Here is an 18,976-nt window from a genome sequence, read left to right on the forward strand (position 1 = left end):
GTAGCTTTGGTTGTGTTGGGGAACACAAGAAATGTCGGCATATTTGCAATTTTGACTTGCTGATTTGATGTGAATTGTTCTGCTAATACGAGTAGCTGGAGCCTTACTTTTGACAGAACCAGTTTACACAAATCTTACTTAGTAACTCCTCTAAGCTTATGAGATTTAGCCTGGTGTTATAATTCTGAGCATGTCTTTGGAACCATAATAAGGGATACTAAGATTGCCTTTTCTAAGGGGCAAGAATTAAAACTGATATTCAGAATCCTGCTCCCGGTTCCACATTCTGCACAGAGTCACAGCAGACGCACCTATAATGCTTCTCAGAGAGCCCCAGGGTGGGGCCTTGCTCCTTCTGCTGCCTTTTCATTTTTATAGCCGCGTATATCCTCTCCCAATCATCGCATCCTTGGATGAGCATTTTAATCCCCGTCACAATCAGCTCTCTTGTTCCCCTCCTACGTGCAACACTTTCATCTGACAATGTTACTTTTGCAAGACGGTTCCCAATTTGTGTTGACGGCCCAACTTAGACTCATTTGCTTCTAATCACTTCTATTTATTCATCCGGTTTCATGTGCTATTTTTCCATCTTCCTCCTTTGCGATCCCTTTGGGTATTTTCTAATGTAGTTATTAACTGGTCATTTTCTCTCTCCTCCTTGAAGCTATGACTAAGATTTCACCTTTAATTATCATCACTTCCTCTCTTCCCATTGTTGTTGGTTCCTTATTATCAGAGCTCCATTTCTCCTAAGTCATTTGCCTTAACTATCATTGTGGGGGTTGAGTGATAGGTCTGCTCTCCAAAACCCACTGAGTCATCTCACCTTCCCAGGTGTGAATGCAATTATATTTGAGAATGCCCACTGGCTGCATCAGGTTCCCTCCCAACTCTTCCATACAAACTGATTTTCCAAAGAAACAGTTAATTTGCAAAATGACCACTGCTAGCTTCAAGCACTGTTTGGATGGCAGGAAGCTCTTCTTCTTTATCCTTGATATGAGTCACATTCCTGTTGATCAAGTGATGGTTCTTCGATACCAATGTGAGCCTATTTTCAAGGACAAGAGAAAATGAACTCTGCACATACTCAGAGGCACTTTCTGCATGGTAGCTTATGGTGCAAGCACAAAGGAAACGAGTAGCCATAACACTAACTCAGAGCTGTAGTTATGGGGGATTTCTTCCCTGCTTCCCCCAAGTATTCTCCACTCCTCTTTCCTGAATTTTCATACTTCATTACAAAGTATATTGCCTTCCATTGAACCACCATTCAGAGCGCGATACCATAGTCTTTCAAGACTGAAGGTTGCCAACAATATTGCCTTCATACTGGAGATGTAAGACAAACCAAATGGTCAATATTTTTGTGGCTTGTCATCAGCTGCTTAACACACGTGACAGGGTTGATGTAAGGATAAAAGGGGAAGGTTGGTTCATGGATGCCAACCTGAGCTCCTCCAAGAGATAACCTCCACTCAACCTGCAACCACAAAAACATCTTGCAATTGAGCTGCACTAGCTTAACATTTGTGGTATGTCAAAAGACGGCTCATGGGTCAAATGATTAACCTGAAGATAACCCCCCCCCCCAAAAAAACAACTGCATCCGCCCTCCTCTCTCAACAGGTGAACCTTTATACTAACCTCTCCTGAAAATCCCACTCTTTGGCACCTATTTCCATACCCCCATGTTGAACCCAATTAGAAGCTTGAACTTCTGATTGTCACTGGTGAGCCTAAGCCTTTTGACTTTCCTTTGGCAATATTCACATTTGAAGGGTGCCTTTCTCCAAGCAACACTGTCAAAAACATTTCTCAGCCCTGCCTCAAGGAAACTCCACCATGCCCCTGATTATGTAAAATTTGACACGTTTACATGCACTTGCCAATTTGCATGACCCAACATGATTTGGGAATTTATACTTGCAAAGTCTGAGGATTTTTCTCTCTGCAAAGGCACGAAGGGGAAAAAAAGGTTATTCTAAAATCAAAACATGCAGTCACCCCAGTATAATGGACAGATATCCTTTCCAATTTCTGCCCACATTTCTCCCACTGCCGTAAGCACTAGAAACTTGCAAAAAGAAAAAAGAAAAGAAATTATTAGATATATCCAGCTATGTCTTTTATGTTCCCTAGCACTTCAGTTCAAAATGGTTTACTAAGAGGATATGTCCAGAAAATGAATATCTTTGCCTTAAAGCTTTGGCATCTCCAGCATTGATCACTACAGGTGTCGCAGATGCAAGCCATCTTTGCTGAAGATGGTTGGTTGGTTGCCACCAAAACCGTATTTTTAAGAGAAGCTGTTTATGTGATTATACTGATCACCCAAGGGTTTGTGTTGTGTGGCTGCCCAACCCTCTAACTACACTCTCAGTTTCCTGGTTCTGTCTGTATTTAAGACACCCTTCCCCTAAGCTGGACTCAACCATTGGTCCAGAGCGTCAAGTTGAGCTCTTTGCAATCTCTGTTCCTTGACACCCAGTGGTGATGGGGTGGATTGGGGCCCAGCAGTGGAGGGATGAATCCAGTTAAGATACTCTAGGTCCTCCAATTCTGCAGTTTTTCTGGGTGGGTTGTTGTCCTGGAGTATGGGAACTTAGGGTGCCCAGTCTCCCTTGAGTTCTGGTTCATGTTGGAACCCATTGGGGGTAAATCCTCATCTAGAGACCAGGTCTCATTCCATTCCACCTCTGAGAGCAGGCAAATTTTGGCAAAATCCAGTTGAACATGGTGGGTTAGAATTGTTATCAGCGTGTCCAAAAGTCCATCCTCTTTAATGGTCTCCTGTCAGTTTTTCATTCCACTTCTTCCTCCCTGGGTGGCTAATGATCTCTTGTTAGTCACCACAAGTGATGCTTGTAGATGCTAATGAAGCATATGATGCTATTGATTGGGATTTCTGACTTTGCAGCCACAAAACATCTGCTGGAATTCCTGGAGTGGATTTTATGTTTACAAATCTCTCTTTTTGTTTATTTTTATTAGATAAGATTATCAAGGACAGTTTGCTGAGAAGCAATAGGATGGTGGAAAATCCATTGCAGAGGAGTGAAAGTCCAGGTGCTGGTGAAAGCTTTTTGAGCTTTCGGATTCTGCAATGCTCACTCAAGAAAAGGCAAGAATACCAAGGTTCCTAGATTTTTTTCTGGCTCGTATTATAAACCAAGCTGGAGAATTCCCAGTGTACCTACCAACTCCTATCCCACTAATCCATCCAGACTATCAGTCTCAAACATTCTTCCTTTTAAGCAACATTTACCTGGCCAGGACACAGCTGCCATGGTGAAGCTGCATTCACAGGAAGCAAAAGATATGGTATCTCCTTCCTTCCCCTGTGGTGCAGGGCAAGCAGGTTAGGAAGAAATGCCAGAGATCAGATCTCTCTCTTTGGGCAGGAGGACCAGGGCAGGAGGTCTGGTCTAGAGGGTAGAGCCTCCATTTGCCTGAAGATAACATCCACAAGGTCGCCAGTTCGAGGCCACCGGCACCCTGCGACCTTGAAGCAGCTGACAAGCTGCTCTGAGCAGCTATCTTCCATCTGCTCTGAGCGTGGGAGGATGGAGGCCAGGATGGAGGCCAGATCAGAACGAAACATCTGAATTTGTTGTGGCTCTTGAAAGATAGAGCCTTCTTTCAATTGTAAAAATCCCTCCGGGGATTTAAATTAGCCTGCCTATGTAAACCGCCTTGAATAAAGTCTGGAATAAAGACCAAGAAAGGCGGTATATAAATACCTGTATTATTATTATTATTTTTCACATCCCACAGCTGGAGTATCATCTCCACCACTGCTATCCTAGACAGATTATGGTTTAAAGGGAGGGGGGTTCATTTGGGGGGCGAGATTCTGTAATCTGGATGGGTGAATGGAGGAAAGGGTGATGTTCAAAGTCAGATTGACTCATAAAACAAGTGGAGATACTTCCTTTTTATTGTTGCTTTTTTCTGAGTCAGTCCAATGAGACTTGGAGTAATGTCATTCATCAGTAATGGTGAAGTTTTAGATGTGGCCATTACTTCTAACTACAGAAGACCCATTTCTTGCCACACATCCCCCCTTTCTTGCAATATTATGGAAGTTTTTGTACTTCCGTTTTAAGAAGGGGGTGGCTTAAATACTTAAGTACAGGTGTCTTGTGGGAAAAACCACAGATAAGAAATACTGGGGAATCCCCCTTTGAAATGTCACCAGCACCTCTGTTGTTAAAAGACAAGGAATCCCTGGGATTTTAAGAGAGTGCCCCCAACAAATTACAATTACCAGCACTCCCAAGGCACCTCTATCCATTTGCTTATAGCAGTGGTTCCCAACCTTTAGGAGCTCACAGACCACTGAGGCAAAAATTGGAATTACTGAGGACCATACTACCTTTCCCCTGCACATAAAAAATACAATTAAATTTGTAATAATTAGAGAATATTTATTAGATATGTATTATTTATAGAGAAGGTTTCTGGGTTGCTGCTTTTGTTGCCAACTAGGCTGCAAGTGGTCCATTCTCTGCTCTTTCTGGTGAGCCATGGGGAAGCATCTCCCAAGCAAGTGCCCCCCCCCCCATGGACTACCAGAGATAGTGGGACTGCCCACAACCACATCTGACACTTCATTGATGGCTACAGATAGTCTGTTTCTGATGTTTCACCCTCTCTGATGGTCTGTAGGGGAACGCTCTCTCGGCCAGATGCTTAAAGTGATCAAAGGTGATCTTTTCTTCTGAGATCTCACGGACCACTTCTGAGGGTCTCACGGAGACCCTCAGTGTACAGAGTACAGTCTGACAAAATAGCTAGGAATTCTTCTGTGGAGCTTAGCCTCTGCTTTGATTTCGTTCCCAACCTTGCCTGTTTGCTTATCACATCCAATATTTGTATGCTCTGTTGCTTCTGGATCCAAGTCTTGCTAGATCTTCTCCTTCAAACAAAGAGGAAACTTCAGATGGAGCAGAGCCATTTTTCGTTATCTGGTGGAGGTATGGCAGAGGGGTTCCCAGCAGACAAAACTTTCTGTGGGGGAGCCAAAAGCTCCTGGAACTCTGTCCTAGGGAAAGTAAGCTGCTGATCGCTGGTAGCCTTTGAACAGCAGATAAAGATGATTTAATTTTGATGGCGTTTGGGAGCCCTCTAAGCTGCTGTTTTAAGGTTGTTGTTGTCCCAGGTATCTATGTTGACTTCTTCTTTTTTTTTTTTTTAGTGTCATGTAAGTAATTTTAAATATTGAGAATAATATTCTCTTTGAGCCCAATTCTATGCCTCTCTACTCAGGAGTAAGTCCCATTATAGTCAATGGAGCTTACTCCCAGGAAGGTGTGAATAGGATTGCAGCCTTTGATTGCTACGTGGAGGTGATCCTGCAAAAGATGGAAGTGTATGAATAAACAAATAAGGGCCCAATCCTATCCAACTTCCCAGTGCCAATGCAGCCGCAGTGCAGCCCCAAGAGAAGGGAACAAATGTTCCTTTACCTTGGGGAGGCCTTCATAACTGCCCCCCCCCCATGTCAGGAGTTAGTTCATTTATTAAGGAACAACGACTTAGGGCCTAATCCTATCCAACTTTCCAGCACTGATGCTGCCGGACCAATGGGCCATGCACTAATTCCTGTGCAGTTGGAGATTTCTGCCTCTCTTTCACTTCCTATAGCACTGTTGTCTCTCCTATTCCTTTTAATTTCTTCCTTGCACTCAATCCCACTCACCTGATCCTGCCCTAGACTTGATGCTGCTACAATTTCTTCTCAACATCCTTGGATCCTGCAAACACAGTCAAAACCCATCTACCTCCTGGCACTGGTTCCATTGCTCCCTTCTTAGTAGTGAATTGCCCTTTGCCTCCCCACCCAAGTCCCAATATGGGGAATGATCAGCACCTTCTCCTTGGTGAGGTCTTCCATCTGGAAGATCAGTCTCCATTTCTGCCTGGCTCATCAGCTTTCCAGCTTGTTTCAAATCTCGCCTGAAAACAATCCTTCCTCCTTTTGTCTTGGTCTCTTAATTGCCATCTCCCTCTGCCACTATTTATCTGTTAGCCTTATTTAACGCAATAAAGCAATTTAGGATGCTGCTCATACGGAGAATGCCATACACAATTAACTTGTATTTCTCCATATGAAGGCTGTTGAACAGACCCTCAAGGATTTCCCTGCCACCCAACTGGTGTGAAATACAACCCCACCCCCACCCCAGTCTCTCTGCACCAAAACCTTTGATCAGATTCCCACCTTTTTAAAATTCTCATCCTTTTCTTGTGAATTTAATAGCCCTTCTGCAAATATCTCCTGGTCTGCTCATTATCATATATTATTTCACTGCTGTTTATTTTCATTTTTGTTCCTTGCCTGTTGTAAATAGCGCCATGATAAATAATGGTGAGAGGCATTCTGGTTCTTGGGGGGAGGCTGGCGAGGTAGCAGCTTCCTGTTCTTTTGGCTAGGCACTTAGGAGTTTATTTATTTGTTGGTTTATTTAGGGATTTAGATTTTAGATCCTGCCTTTTTTGCCACTGCCTCAAGGTGGTTAACAAGTTTCATTAAAGTTAACCAATAAAACCACATGACAGTAAAAAACAGCAAAGGAAGCAGATAAAAAAACAAATGTGTCGGCATGTGAAAAAAACGGCAAAACTATCATACAAACAAAAGAGGGACCAGATATAATAATAACAGAAAAAGAAATCTGAGGCCACCAAAATACTGCCTGGAGTCAAAGTAACGGTAATGAAGGTATCAGGTGAATATGCATAGGGACAGAGTGGTAGTAGGCAAACTTCAGTCTCGAAAGACTCTGGTATCGCGCTCTGAATGGTGGTTCTGGCACAGCGTCTAGTGTGGCTGAAAAGGCCGATTTGGGAGTGACAATCCCTTCCACTCTGGGAGCAAGTGCAGTCTGTCCCTGGCCTGTCTCCCTGGCTATGGGCCTTCCTTCTTTGCCTCTTTGCCTCAGTCTGTTGGCCAAGTGTCTCTTCAAACTGGGAAAGGCCATGCTGCACAGCCTGCCTCCAAGCGGGCCGCTCAGAGGCCAGGGTTTCCCACCTGTTGAGGTCCACTCCTAAGGCCTTCAGATCCCTCTTGCAGATGTCCTTGTATCGCAGCTGTGGTCTACCTGTAGGGCGCTTTCCTTGCACGAGTTCTCCATAGAGGAGATCCTTTGGGATCCGACCATCATCCATTCTCACGACATGACCGAGCCAAGGCATGTTGGGATGCGATATAAAATGACTCCAATATTTCTTCTCCTGACAGCTGTGGGATGCATGGGATGTAAAACCTATGCATCACGACCAAGAAGGACCTCTCTGCTCACACTCTGCCTCACCTCAGAAGACAAGAGCTGCTGGATAAGATCTCAACTGGCAAGCAGATACATGTGGGAGAAGGCAGTCCTTCCAATTTCATGGTCCCAGTCAGAGTGGTAACTGAGACAGGGCCTGAAGGGTACCTGCCCCAGGTACTCTGCCACACAAGGGTCATGACTGCTCCCAGGTTCTACCCTAGTTATGAAGGAGAAGCTGCAGACAGCCTCATGCACCCCATTCCCTCTACTGTGGAGGCTGGAAGCCTCCCAAGAGAAGGGACAAAGCGGCTACAGTGAGCACCCCTTCGCACATAGAGAACCCAAAAGTGACAGTGGCACAAGGTAGTCGCCTCCCAGTTCTTCCCAGAGGAGGGGGCGGCACTGATGTTATGATGTCACTGTCCCAGGCACCACAGCAGTTGTTACGGCTCTGATCCCAGGCTGTTTAGGATGTTAGTGGAACCGGAAGAGTTGGGAACTGAGAGCCAAATCAGGCACGACATGGGGGTTCTAAAACTGCAACTCTCGATGAGCTTTTCTTTGTCGGAAAGCAGCCATGAGGAAAAGGAAATTGGGATTAGGGCCATGACACAGGGGGACAGGGGCTCTAACCCTTTCCCGCCACTTATACCTTTGGGGATGTTTTGGGGTCCAAACATACCCAAAAGCTGCTATTAGACCCAGCAACTCTGTATCAGTGCTGAAACTAACCTGATACTGATAGTGGATCAATTATCTGTTGCAGTGGTTCTCAAACTTTTAGCATCGGGACCCACTTGTTAGAATGATAATCTGTCAGGACCCACTGAAAGTCATGTAATGGCCGGAAATGACATCATCAAGCAAGAAAATTCTTAACAATCCTAGGCCACAATCTGTCCACACATACCCAGGAACAAGCCCCACTGACTATCATTCTTAAAAGCATATGCATAGTAGCTTGTTAAAAGTACAGATCGGTAACATTTCCCCAGATGCAGTCACATACCATGGTAGTATCAAGTCTAATATATTAAAAATAAAATACACACTGAAATGAATGGGGACCCAGCTGAAATGGGCTCGCAACCCACCTAGTGGGTCCCGACCCACAATTTGAGAAACACTAGTGGATAGATAAGGATGGATAGATTTATTAGATAGACAGAACAACCCATCCACACTTTAATTAGCGTATCCATCTGTGTTAGCACTCTTGAAGGAAGAACTGTGCACATGCCTTTTGGTGTACAAATTATAAATGAGAAAAAACCCCTGAGGTTTGAGATTTCTCACATTTATACCAGAATTAGACCCAAAGGTGATTGACTGGTCTTACAACTCCAGCATGAATCCTATATTCTCTAGGAAACCACTTAACAAACTCCCAAGCACAGGTTGGTTTCTCGGTCTCTCTCTCTCTCTCTCTCTCTTTCTCTCTCACACACACACACACACACTGAAATGAAGAAGCTGAAACAAGTGAAAACTACATTTCCCACGGACAGTCAAAGTCCTTCTTCAATGGAACTCTACTGTCGTCCTGCCCTAATAACTGGAAAATTTTTAGAGGGAAAATTTTTATCAGGGGAGAAGAATTTGGGGACTTCCAATGCTCAGAGTTCTTCAGCTGAACTCCAAAATCTTATTTTTGTGCACAAGCCTAGTAAACTGTTCAGACATCTCTAGAAACAATGCCATCTATATCTTTGCCCCCAGCTTAACACTGAGAATTAAAAGTGCCCCAATCCACTGAAACAATCAGGATTTCTGTCAATGAAATAAACAGTTAATTACAAACATCTGCTTTAGCCTACATTCTAATTACCTAATCTTACCATCTGTAATTTTAATGATTTTCCCTGATTTCCTTTCTTTGCACCGTGATTAATGAGAGTTGCATTTTGAGCAAATAGCTCCCCCTCCCTTCACAGACACACTCCACTGTCTCTTAGTGAGAAAGGCCTGGGATTTCTGTGGCTTGCGTGGAACCCGTGGGCAGGCCAAATTGTCAGGCTTTGATGCTCAAAGCTATCTGGGGAGGTGGGGTTCCCTTGAGTTAAATCTGTGGATCCTCAGGCAGATCAGCCTGATTAAAAGGCTGTCAACACCAAATGTTTGACATGAGAAAATCAGGGAACCATTCCATGTTTGAGCATATCAATCTATTATCCTGAGTTATGATAACCCTATCAGGTTGGACAGGTTCAGAAAATAAGTTGAGACCCCACAAACAGGATGCAGCGTACTCATTTTCCAAATTAATCCGACTTTGGAAGTGAGGAATCCCTACAATAGAACTTGCAGCACCCTCACAACACAGCAAATCCAAGAGCAAATTCCAAATCAAGATAGTTAAATTGGTTTAGATGTGTTGTTGGTGCAACCATAAACAAGGGGCTGGCTAACTGCTCCTTAGGTGGAAACACAAGTAAGATGATTCCAAGTTAACACCATTTTTAAAGGCGCATTGGCATTATGAGTAGAGAACTGCTGGGAGAGGGTGCTTCACCTTTATCCCACAGGTCATTTTTTTCTTCCCAAGTTCTTCCCCTCGAGCTGTATGAGCATTTCAGAGTAATTTATTTATTTTTATATATTCTTCATATTTTTATACCATCCTTCCTCTAAGGAGCTCTGGGAGTGTACATGGTTCCTCCCCTTCTTTTGTCCCCACAATAACCTTGTGAGGAAGGTGAAGATGAGAGAGAGAGAGAGAGAGAGAGAGAGAGAGAGAGAGAGAGAGAGAGAGAGAGAGAGACTGGTCCAAAGTTACCTAGGAAGCAGGGAATTTGAACCCAGATCTTCCAGGTCCAAGCCCAGCTCCTGAACCACTACACCAGGGGTGTCAAACTCATTTCATACAGTGGGCTGAATAGCATTCATAGTGCCTACTGGAGGATGGTAGTGATGTCATTAACCAAGTCATGACCAGAAATAAACATTTTTTTTTCTCACTTAGGATGTCTTTAGCTGCAAATGACAAGAGAAAATACATAAATCATGATTATAGATTTAATATATGGAAAAGCCCAATAATCACGTGGGCCACCTTTTCAGCAGTGACACCGCAACATAGCTCAGCAGCTGATGGTGGTTCTGGGAGAGCCCGGGGGCCGGAAAAAGAGCTTCCATGGGCCGCATCGAGCCTGCGGGTCTTATGTTTGACACCCCTGCACTATACCATCCTGGCTCCTGGAACCCTGTAATGGAACATGTAAGAAAAAAAACTAGCTGGTGGGGAAAGATTTAACTCTTCTCTGGGCACTTTTGCACACATTAGTATGTAACACGTGGGTTTGGTTCCTGAATCCCTCTGGGTGGAAGCCGAGGGGAGTCCAATAGACGAGGCAGAAGGATTGCGCATTAATTTCAATGGGTCTTACGCAGGTAAAGTCCACAGTTGATTGTGCCTCGCAAGAACAGAACCTCTTAAAAAATGCTAGAAATGGATATTCTGGGAAAGCAAGAAAAGGAAGAGATCAGGTTTCATTCCTGTCTGTTATTACTGCTCTCCAGCCCTATTAGTAAGATTTATTTATAATGCATCTCAGCTGTCATTCAAGGCAGTCAGCCTTGAGAGCTCCCATCAGGCAGGCAGCAAGACTGGTCATTGGCATTGCCCTGGACTGGATGAGTGGGTGGACAGTGAAAGGGGGGGGGGGTTGATGAGAGCATGTGCTTCCTCAGAGATGATTCAGGTAGGAGTAGCTCAGTGCACAGTGCAGATTCTGCTAGATTTCCACTGACTGGTATTTTAGGGCAAAAGAACAGAGATGCAACAGAAAGAGCAATCCTAATTTTCTGCTTTAAGGTCACTTTGACCTTTCACGTGAACGTGTCATTCCCCAGAGAGACTTATTGTGGTTGTCTGCTTATGCATTAACATTTAGAGTTTCATCTAGGAGTCAGCACCCGGCTGCTCACCCACATTTCATGCCAATTTTTTTTATTTATGTAAAATAGTTTATACTCCAGTCTTTGTAGGACCCTTCAACACAGCCCCCCACTGATAACAGATCTGTTCACTCACCGCTGGCCCAGTAAAAGGAATGTGGTCGCAGTTCTCTTGCCATGATTGGTTGAGGCTCTCTGCAAACTCTTGGTAAAAAGCATGAGACTGGTTGAAGATAGAAAACCCCAAGATGTTCACTCGGTCGTCCAGAAGGCTGTCCAGTCTTTGGAGAGAAAACTCCTAATGGAAACCAGAGAACACAGCACAGGATGTGGAATTAGGACATCTGAAAAGAATTCTGAAATCCGTATTCCAAAAACCGCAACATTTTTGTGCACCGATGTGATGCCACAAGTGGAAAATTCCACACCTGGCCCCATGTGACCAGTCACATAATAGACACCAAATTATTGCAAATATTGTAAAAAATTACCTCCAGACTATATGAAGCATAAATGAATTTTTGTTTCAACCTGGGCCCGATCCCCAAGACGTCTCATTAGGTATATGTAAGTATTCCATAATATGGGGAAAATTCAGTATCCAAAATGCTTCTGGTCCCAAGCACTTCAGATAAGGGATGCCCAACCTGTATGTTGTTCAGCAAGTCATAGAGTAAGTGAAGGAGGAAAGGTCTAGGGAACAGACACACAGAGAAGGAAGCTAACTTTAGTTAATCCCAAGCTGGTCTAGAATCCAAGAGTTTTCCCTTTTTCTTAAAAGAAGTTATGTGAGACATTGTGTACAGCGCTAGCACAAAATGCTACTAGCTCCAGGGCTGTGCACATGGGCCTTATAGCACTCTTTGATGGTGCATTGAATATGACAACTGCCAGCAATACTGAAGGCCTATCTAGACAGGCTTTCCAACAGGTGTGGGTCCTTGATCTGTGCCTGACCTGGTCAGCCCTGGCTGTCACCCCTGGCCATGTGCACCTCCTAAGGGAAACAATTCCATACTTGCTGTCCCCAAACTGAGAAGGTGTGCCCTTTGTGTCCATCAACTTTACCTCAAATGATGGAGGAAGGTGGAGCAGGATGGGAAAATTAATCTTGTCCATTCTTGTGTAACCTAAATGAAACTGTTCCCAAACCGAGATCTCCAGTAGGCTTGCCCAGAGTACCCCAGTCTTCTGAGGTGAGAGGGGTGGGGATAAGACAGTCTTTTATGCTGTGGTTCCTTGTGGAGAACCTTTTCTTTACCCATACGTCAAGCTCTGATTATTTTGAGGAAGCAACTAAATGCTCTTTTAAAAATCTCCCTTTAGCTTTTAATATGCATTGATGTGTATAGATGAAGTAAATTTGTTGACTGCTTTAATCTATTAATTATATACTGGTGTTTTTTAAGTTATTACTGCCTGTCTTGAGAATTCTTGTGATTGATGGTGGGGGGGGGGGAGAGTGTTAAAAATACTTGTAATAAATAATACTACTTCACAAATAGTATCAGGATTGGCCTCAGCTGACAGAGGGAGACATCGGACCCTGCATTTTGCTGAGCGACTGTGTCCCTGAAGTAAACCAATATTCCCAGCCTGGATTTGAATTTCCCACACTTCATCAGAAATTATAAGGTTTCTTGTTTGTTGTTCCTGCCAGGGTTTGGCTGATACAAGCCTTAAGGCTACAACAAAAGTGGAGTAAATGAGACTTCTCTGGAGCAGAGAGCTCTGAACAGCTCGAGATGAGACAAGGGATTAAGTGGTGGTTTGGACACAATCGCATTAGAGGACGCAACACTTGCTTGTGCACTATTGATTCATTTGAATGATATTATCCTCCTGTCTCCCTGACAGGCTATCCATTTTCACACAGCGCATTGTCAACCTGCAGAACAAGGGCAGGTGGCTAATGAGAGTCAGGGCCTGAGGAGATTTTGCACGCAAAGAGCGTGGAGCATTTGCGCAAGACCCGTCTGCCCTTCTCCCCCAACTGACAGCTGAAGAGGCATGAAGGAGACCAAAACTGAAGGGAAGGAAGGAAGGCCTCTCCTCTTGCGAGCCCAGTAAAGAGTCTCACAGCCCCATCCTGAGCTGCCCGGCGTGCGGGGCTGCAATGACACAGAAAATGGCTGCCACTGCATCCAGCGTGCTCCAGGCAGCAGCTGCATCCGGGTCTTTCATCCTCTTCCCCCAGGTAAGGCAAGTAGCCTGAAGACCCAAAGGTTAGCGTAGAATGAAGAGTCTCTGTTGTGCACCCCATGCAGCTCAGGATTGGGCTCTAAGGCACTTATCCAATGCACATTTACCTGAGACTAAGTCCCAATGAAAATAGTGGGACTTACTTTTGAGTAAACATGTACAGGATTGCAGTGTAGTAATATTGATCAAAATTCCTGGGTTGATGATATGATTAGAGCCAACCCTTGGTTCTGAGTTTGTGTCTCCTGTCCGAACCTGTTATTTTGCTCTTGGTTTGGTTAGCTGACCTCTGAATTCCACAAGCCTGTGCTCAATCCTGCTTTAATAAATGGTGCCTTGTTTGAAGTGCAACCCTCATAGTGTCCCAGAGTGAGCTTTTAGGAGATGGAAAGATAAGGATATGGAACGGGGTTGCCAACTCTACCCAAAGCTATTTCTGGAGATCTTTCCCCCCCAGTGGAATAGAACATTGCGCATTGCTAGCAGTCCTGTTAAAATCTCCATGATTGCTCTTAGCTATCATCAAGAGATGGATGCTGATTCCTGGAGACTTTAGGCTAATGGTTCCCAACCTTTAGGAACCCGCGGATCACTGAGGCAAACATTGGAATTGTCGTGGACCATGTGCAACCCCCTCCATCCCCACCACACACACAAAGAATACAACTTGATTTGGTAGCCCATGGGGGAGTGCTCGGCAAGACACTGCAAATGTCAGCTGCAAGGGGTCCATTTTCCGCCCTCTCCGGTGGTCCACGCGGAAGCATCTCACTGAGTAAGCGCTACTCTGCAGACTACCAGAAAGGGTGGAGAATGGACTCTCCCACAGCTGGCACTTCAGCAAGTGTTGGGCCACCAGAGAGGGCGAAGAACAGACTACCTACAGCCACAGCTGACATTTCAGAGGTTTGTGAGGGAGCAGTCACTTGGTGAGTCACTGGAAGTGATCAAAGGTAATCATCCTTTTCCCCTCGGGGACCACTTCTCAGGGTCTCACAGACCACCTGTGGTCCCTGGACCACAGGTTGGGAACCACTGCTTTAGGCCAATGCTGCAGGGTTGGCAGCACTAGTATGGAAGCCAAAGCTAAACATCTGAGGAGCCAGGATATCTCTGGAATAATAAAGCCCATACCTGCTTCGGGCTTAGAGTTTCAGAGAGAATCCAGCTTCCAGATTTCTAAACTAAAATGCCATCCTTGCCAAGAGCCCTGAACTTGGCTTCCTTGAACCACACATTAAGCAGTCAGCAAGCCTGTGCATTAAATAACAACAATATTTTGCAACGAGACCGCAGTGCCGATTTCTAAAGTGCTAGCCTTGCGATATTAAATAATAGAACAGAACTGTGTTCCCTGGGAGACAGCACGCAGGAGATGTTACAGGCCAAAAGTTTCTCTTTGGCTTTGGCTGTTATCTGCAGGGGCCCTGACCCGACACTCTCACATTTTACAGCATCAGGAGAATGCCTCCAAATGACTGAAACCTTTGACTCAGGGGAGCTTCTTCCTTGATCAAGGCAGTGTGGAAAGACATTGCTTCAGCAGATCAGCTGGGAACTGGGTGGCTTCACCCACAGGGCACTGTGACACAGCCATTTATACAAGGTGCATTCAGTGCTCCTGAACATGTGCCAGTGTTTCTCAAACTATGGGTCGGGACCCACTAGGTGGGTCGCAAGCTAATTTCAGGTGGGTCCCCATTCATTTCAATATTTTATTTTTAATAGATTAGGCTTGACGCTATCATGGTATGTGACTGCATTTGGGGAATTGTTATAGACCTGTACTTTTAACAAGCTACTATGTATATGCTTTTAACAATGATAGTCAACGGGACTGACCCCTGGGCAGGTGTGCAGGCTAGGATTGTTAAAAACTCTCCTGCTTGATGATGTCACTTCCAGTCATGACACCACTTTCCGGTGGGTTCTGACAGATTCTCATTCTAAAACAGCCATTTTCAACCACTGTGCCGGGGTACACTGGTGTGCTGCAAATGGTCCACAAGTATGCCACAGGAATTTGGGGGAAGGCGATTTATTAGTAGGGCCAATGGGGAATGTGAGCCCCCACTGTCAGTATTGTGTGCCTTGTCAATTGTCAAAAACCTGACAATTTTAGCACCTTTTCAGTGTGCCATGAAAAAGATTGAAAATCACTGTTCTAAAAAGTGGGTCCCAGTGCTAAAGGTTTGAGAATCACTGCAATAGATAGATATTTATCCACTATCAGCATGAGATTAGTTTCAGCACTGATACAGAGTTGCTGGGGAGACAGGGCGGAGCCTTGGGGCAGTCAAGCCCCCCTTGTTTGGCAGAGCACCTGGGGCAGCTGCCTTTCAAGTGCTAAATGTGTGAGAACCAATGATGTAAACATTCCAAATTCTGGCTCATATCTCAGCCTAAGTACAGGGAAACCTATGTAGAGATTAAGAGCCTGATTCTGAATAGTGCTGAACTCTTCCTGGTTTCAGGCATGGCTGGAACCTGCATGTAGAATGTAGCTCCCTCGGGACACTGATATTTAAAAAGAAGATTTTGCTGCATTCTGTTTCAAGAAATAAATAACTAGGACAACGTCTTCATTCTGTCTCTTTTCCGCTGGTGGTACAAAGACAAATCCATCAATATTTCATGACTGAAATAGGGACACGCCTGTTTACACCCTTATTCTCTTACCAAAAATCACTGCCTGATTGCCCACCCCCCACCATACACTGCTGAAAGCTCTTTTGTGTCTGTTGTATGCCTCATTTATTTACTCTGCAACAGCCTGCGCTCCACTGATTCAGAGAGCGAGATGGGTGTTCGTTCTTTTGGTTAATGATACATTGGGATAACATACTTTTTAATGTTTAGATCACGTGGCTTCTCTGTGTTTGTGGCTTCTGGGACATAAGAGCCCTGAAACCCTAGGGAAGAGCAGCCTTCAAATAGCTGCAAAAGAGGGATGAAGAAGGAGGAAGACCCTTTGGGAAGTTGCCATCATGTTTGGGGATACTGTATACTGCTTTGGTGTAGAGAGGAAAACAGTGTGGGTTTTCTTTATCCAATTCCCAAATAAGTGGAAGAAGGAGACATGAATTCATTTCATCCCAGATCTGTGCTTCAGGTCTACAGAGACAAGACTGTGGCAAGCAGAGAATGCAGAACATAAGAACAGCCCCACTGGATCAGGCCATAGGCCCATCTAGTCCAGCTTCCTGTATCTCACAGCGGCCCACCAAATGCCCCAGGGAGCACACCAGATAACAAGAGACCTCATCCTGGTGGCCTCCCTTGCATCTGGCATTCTGACATAGCCCATTTCTAAAATCAGGAGGTTGCACATACACATCATGGCTTGTAACCTGTAATGGATTTTTCCTCCAGAAACTTGTCCAATCCCCTTTTAAAGGCGTCCAGGCCAGATGCCGTCACCACATCCTGTGGCAAGGAGTTCCACAGACCAACCACACGCTGAGTAAAGAAATATTTTCTTTGGTCTGTCCTAACTCTCCCAACACTCAATTTTAGTGAATGTCCCCTGGTTCTGGTGTTATGTGAGAGTGTAACGAACATCTCTCTATCCACTCTGTCCATCCCCTGCATAATTTTGTATGTCTCAATCGTGTCCCCCTCAGGCGCCTCTTTTCTAGGCTGACGAGGCCCAAACACCGTAACCTTTCCTCAGTAGGAAAGTGCCCCAGCCCAGAAATCATCTTAGTTGCTCTCTTTTGCACCTTTTCCATTTCCACTATGTCTTTTTTGAGATGTGGTGACCAGAATTGGACACAATACTCCGGGTGTGGCCTTACTTAGAAGTCAGTCCTGTGTGATCTGCTAAACATGACTGAATTCAGGTTCCACTCAAGCACTGGTGACTTAACCGATTGATTTACAAGCTATACATAGCCCCAGTGGCATAGTTAGAGGGGGTGCAAAGCACTAAGTTTTGCAGGAAGCTTCACTGCAGCATGCAAGAAACCCCTCCCCCTCCCGTTTGGTGCCATTCCAGGCAAGAGAGCAAAACAAAGGTGTAAGGTCTGGCTCCTAAGGGGAGAGGAGGGGCCCCTTGCATGCTTCCTTGAGACTCCCTTGAGACTCCTTGAGGCTCCCTGCAAAACTTGGCTCTTTGCAGCCCCTCAGGCTATGCCACTGTATAGCCCCACTGGCTGGACTCCTAACCCATGCCTGCAGCAGGTTATGCTTTTTTAAAAAAATGCCAAGTGAAGAAAGGGAGGGGGAACCTGGGCTGTCCTTAAGAGCCCAGTTGTTCATGGCGCCTGAACACCACCCCAGTCCTACTGGGTGCCAAGCTGAATACACCTGAACCTCACCTAGCACAAAAGAGAATTAAGACACTTTATATATGTGAAGTGGCTGCAGGATCCTTGGATGAAAGGAGCCAAGCAAGTGGAGCCCTGTGCCGATTGTCACAACCCAAAGATAAGCAAAGGTATTTCAGAAGGCTCCTTGGAAGAATCTGTCTGCATTGTCAAAGGCAGGGCTGGCTTTGCATCAGCGATCCGCTCCTGCTAATTGCTCATCTCTGAATGCCAAGAAAGGCCAAGCCGCTATTGTTAGGTTACCTGCATTAGTGAGCAAGCTCTTTTCATTCCCATCGATTTGCCTGGCAAAATTACCCACGTCCCCTCCCTGGCACAGAATCTATCCTACTTTCTGAGATCCTTATCACGGTTTTAATAACCTAGATCACCTACAAAGCCAAGCGGCAGCAAGACCCTGCAAAAGAGATGAGGACAATGCCAAGAGTTAGCTCATTTTGTTTCCTTCTAAGGCCAAGTCCTCTCCCTCTCTCTCTCGCAGGCATGCACACATATCTTCCTTTATTAATTATTGAAGGAACTTTACTGGATTTCTAAATACACCACTCAGAGCCGACACTCTTTCTCTCGATACCAAGCTAAACAAACACATCGGTAAAGCAGCTACCACGTTTCCCATACTCACAAAGAAAGCTGGAAAGCTGGTCCAACAAGAAGCTGACGGAACATACCAAGATCCAGGTCTACAGAGTTTGTGTCCTGAGTACACTTCTGTACTGCAGCGAGTCATGGACTCTTCGCTCACAACAGGAGAGGAAACTGAATGCTTTCCACATGCGCTGCCTCCGACGCATCCTCGGCATCACCTGGCAGGACAAAGTTCCAAACAACACAGTCCTGGAACGTGCTGGAATCCCTAGCACGTATGCACTGCTGAAACAGAGACGCCTGCGTTGGCTCGGTCATGTCGTGAGAATGGATGATGGCCGGATCCCAAAGGATCTCCTCTATGGAGAACTTGTGCAAGGAAAGCGCCCTACAGGTAGACCACAGCTGCAATACAAGGACATTGCAAGAGGGATCTGAAGGTCTTAGGAGTGGACCTCAACAAGTGGGAAACCCTGGCCTCTGAGCGGCCCGCTTGGAGGCAGGCTGTGCAGCATGGCCTTTCCCAGTTTGAAGAGACACTTGGCCAACAGTCTGAGGCTAAGAGGCAAAGAAGGAAGGCCCATAGCCAGGGAGACAGACCAGGGACAGACTGCACTTGCTCCCGGTGTGGAAGGGATTGTCACTCCCGAATTGGCCTTTTCAGCCACATTAGATGCTGTT

At 45.3% G+C, this 18,976-nt stretch overlaps 1 protein-coding gene across 1 annotated transcript in view; it reads right to left on the reverse strand.

The window, feature by feature from the left end:
• Nucleotides 1–18,976, reverse strand: part of GRIK4 (glutamate ionotropic receptor kainate type subunit 4) — a 174,858-nt gene that overhangs the window by 68,623 nt on the left and 87,259 nt on the right. Inside the window, exon 8 of the mRNA XM_066639707.1 lies at nucleotides 11,314–11,475. Coding sequence (XP_066495804.1) covers nucleotides 11,314–11,475 — 162 coding nt within the window. The remainder of the gene's footprint in view (nucleotides 1–11,313; nucleotides 11,476–18,976) is intronic.

The sequence above is a fragment of the Tiliqua scincoides genome, chromosome 11, assembly GCF_035046505.1.
Source record: "Tiliqua scincoides isolate rTilSci1 chromosome 11, rTilSci1.hap2, whole genome shotgun sequence".
Taxonomy (NCBI): domain Eukaryota; kingdom Metazoa; phylum Chordata; class Lepidosauria; order Squamata; family Scincidae; genus Tiliqua; species Tiliqua scincoides.